The 2860-nt window shown below is 47.9% G+C and overlaps 1 protein-coding gene across 1 annotated transcript; it reads left to right on the forward strand.

The window, feature by feature from the left end:
• Positions 1–1728: 1728 nt before the first annotated feature.
• Positions 1729–2655, forward strand: LOC311216251 (olfactory receptor 14C36-like; the record flags this gene model as incomplete). The annotated part of the gene is made up of 1 exon (XM_084297794.1): positions 1729–2655. The coding sequence occupies one exon, from the start codon at positions 1729–1731 to the stop codon at positions 2653–2655; it is 927 nt and encodes a 308-aa protein (XP_084153920.1).
• Positions 2656–2860: the final 205 nt, after the last annotated feature.

Raw genomic sequence — 2860 nt, forward strand, 5'->3', positions numbered from 1 at the left:
ATTGACTGGAGAGCCAAGGAGTGAGAGCCAAGGCTCTCTCACCTTTTAATAGTCCCATATAGACAGTGCAAAATTCTAATGGTAAATGGAAGATAATGGTGGACTTCTGTGGCTTGAATGAAGTCCCACCACCACTGAGTGCTGCTGTGCTGTGCATGCTAGAACTTCATTCAGTATGAACTGGAGTCAAAGGCAGCCAAGCGCTATGCCACTATTAATATTGCTAATGCGTTTTTCTCCATGCCTTTGGCAGCAGTGTGAAGGCCACACTTTGCTTTCACAAGGAGGGTCGTCCTGTCCACCTAGAATCTGGTGCCCCAGGGCTGGAAACAGACCTAATATTTTCAATGGGCAGATCCAGACTGCCCTGGAACAGGTGGAGGCATCTGAACATTTCCAATGCATTGATGTCGACATTACATGGGGCAACACAGATCAAGAGGTGTTTGAGAAAGGGAAGAAAATAGTTCTAATCCTTCTGAAAACTTGTATTGCCCTAAACCACAGTAAGGTCAAGGGACCTGAACAGGAGAACCTAGTCCAGGTTGGCCAGGTTCAGGGGGACATCTGGCTGGGGGAAAGTTGGGAATCAGTCAGTGGCTGATGAGCAATTGCATTGCGCATCACTTGCTTTATACATTTCATCATCGTAGTAATAAATTGCATTATATTGTATTGTTATTGTTACTGTTATTCTTATATCTTCATTTTCTGTCCTTTTACACTGTCTATATTTCAACAAATAAGCTTTTGAATGGTAGGTGTAAGCTAACAACTCTGTGATGTTTAGGTGCCCAACAGGTTAAAGCATGATTGACAAACAAATTTTAATAGCACAAAGAACACTTCTAAAATGTGTCTCTCCTGTGTTCAGAGAGGAGCAGTCAGTGATGACATCAGTCTGCCTCAATCAGCACACCCCAGCAGAGACCCTGCTGCCTTCGGGAGCTGTCAGCCCTGAGGCCTTGGGGACACCTCGAGGGAGCCCAAGGGCACAGAGCAAGCGATGCCATGGTCGGGTGCTGTGCTGCTGAGCTGGGCCGGGCTCCTGGGCCCAAGGGGAGCTCCTGAAAAGCGCTGCAGAGAGACAGCTGTGGCCAGGAGCAGCTCCTCTGCACAGTGCAGCAGGGCTGGGGGCTCTGACCGCAGCTGGCACACAGAGAGGAGAGAAGGAGAGAGGGATTGGAGGCACTGAGGAGCGCAACAACAGAGGACAGCGTGTGGCAAGACACATCTGCAGGCTCTTGACACCGTGAGGCTCTGGCAGCAGGGCCATGCAGGTGGGGTTGCCAGAGGGGTCTTCTACAGCTGGCACATCCAATGGCTGATAGCATCTGTCAGGATGGGTCTCTCTGTTTCTCCAGTGAGGAGTGGAAGATGTTTTAGAGAATGGCATTTATACGGGGTCATTTCCAGAAGAAGATTGAGGCTTGGTTTATCTGAAGAACAAGGCTTTTTTTTGGTTCTGTGCTTTCCAATTCGTGCATTGTAGAGGAGGGAAGTTTGAGGGAAATGTATTCTCAGGATTATACAAGAGACTGAGACTCCCAGAGCATTGCACAGAGAGATCAGAATGGAAACAATGAGATTCTGACAGGTTCTCCTGTAAAGAGAGAAGATCGCCTGGGGTGTGTGCTAAGACAGGGAATAAGTTTTCCTCATTTAAGTCTGTTCTAACTTTGATCTGCATTCTCATCTTCAACAGGCAGCTGTGTTTAAAATCAGCAAATGCCCAACAGCAGCTCTGTGAGCGAATTCCTCCTGCTGGCATTCGCAGACACACGCGAGCTGCAGCTCCTGCACTTTGCGCTCCTCCTGGGCATCTACCTGGCTGCCCTCCTGGGCAACAGCCTCATCCTCAGCGCCGTAGCCTGCCACCACCGCCTCCACACCCCCATGTACTTCTTCCTCCTCAACCTTGCCCTCCTCGACGTGGGCTGCATCTCCACCACTCTGCCCAAAGCCATGGCCAATGCCCTCTGGGACAACAGGGCCATCTCCTATCAAGGCTGTGCTGCACAGGTCTTCTTTTTAGTCTTCTTCATTGGAGCAGCATATTCCCTTCTCACTGTCATGGCCTACGATCGCTACGTTGCCATCTGCAAGCCCCTGCACTACGGGAGCCTCCTGGGCAGCAGAGCTTGTGCCCAGATGGCAGCAGCTGCCTGGGGCAGTGGCTTTCTCAATGCTGTCCTGCACACGGCCAACACATTTTCCCTGCCCCTCTGCTATGGCACTGTTGTGGACCAGTTCTTCTGTGAAATCCCCCATATCCTCAAGCTCTCTTGCTCAAATACTTACCTCAGGGAAGTTAGAGCACTTGTTTTTAGTGTTTTTTTGGCCTTTGGTTGTTTTGTTTTCATTGTGCTGTCCTATGTGCAGATTTTCAGGGCAGTGCTGAGGATGCCGTCTGAGCAGGGCAAGCACAAAGCCTTTTCCACGTGCCTCCCTCACCTGGCCGTGGTCTCTCTGTTCGTCAGTACTGCCATATTTGCCTACCTGAAGCCTCCCTCCATTTCCTCTCCATCCCTGGACCTAGTGGTGGCATTTCTGTACTCAATGGTGCCTCCAGTAGTGAACCCCCTCATCTACAGCATGAGGAATCAGGAGCTCAAGAATGCAGTGAGGAAATTGTTTCCATACTTGCTTCTTTAGCATCTGTGATGTATTCAGAGAATGTATTCTTAATAATATGCAAATATTTTGATTCATACTATATCGTATCATTTTTATCATTATTAGTGTTATCATAACATTTTCATTAATAATAATCCTAACAGAAATAAAAGGGTATTCGGGAAAATGACACAACATTTTAAAAATTATTTTTCTCTGTTAATATTTTATTTTATTTTTTTAT

Source organism: Netta rufina (genome assembly GCF_964035555.1).
Source record: "Netta rufina genome assembly, chromosome: 18".
NCBI lineage: Eukaryota > Metazoa > Chordata > Aves > Anseriformes > Anatidae > Netta > Netta rufina.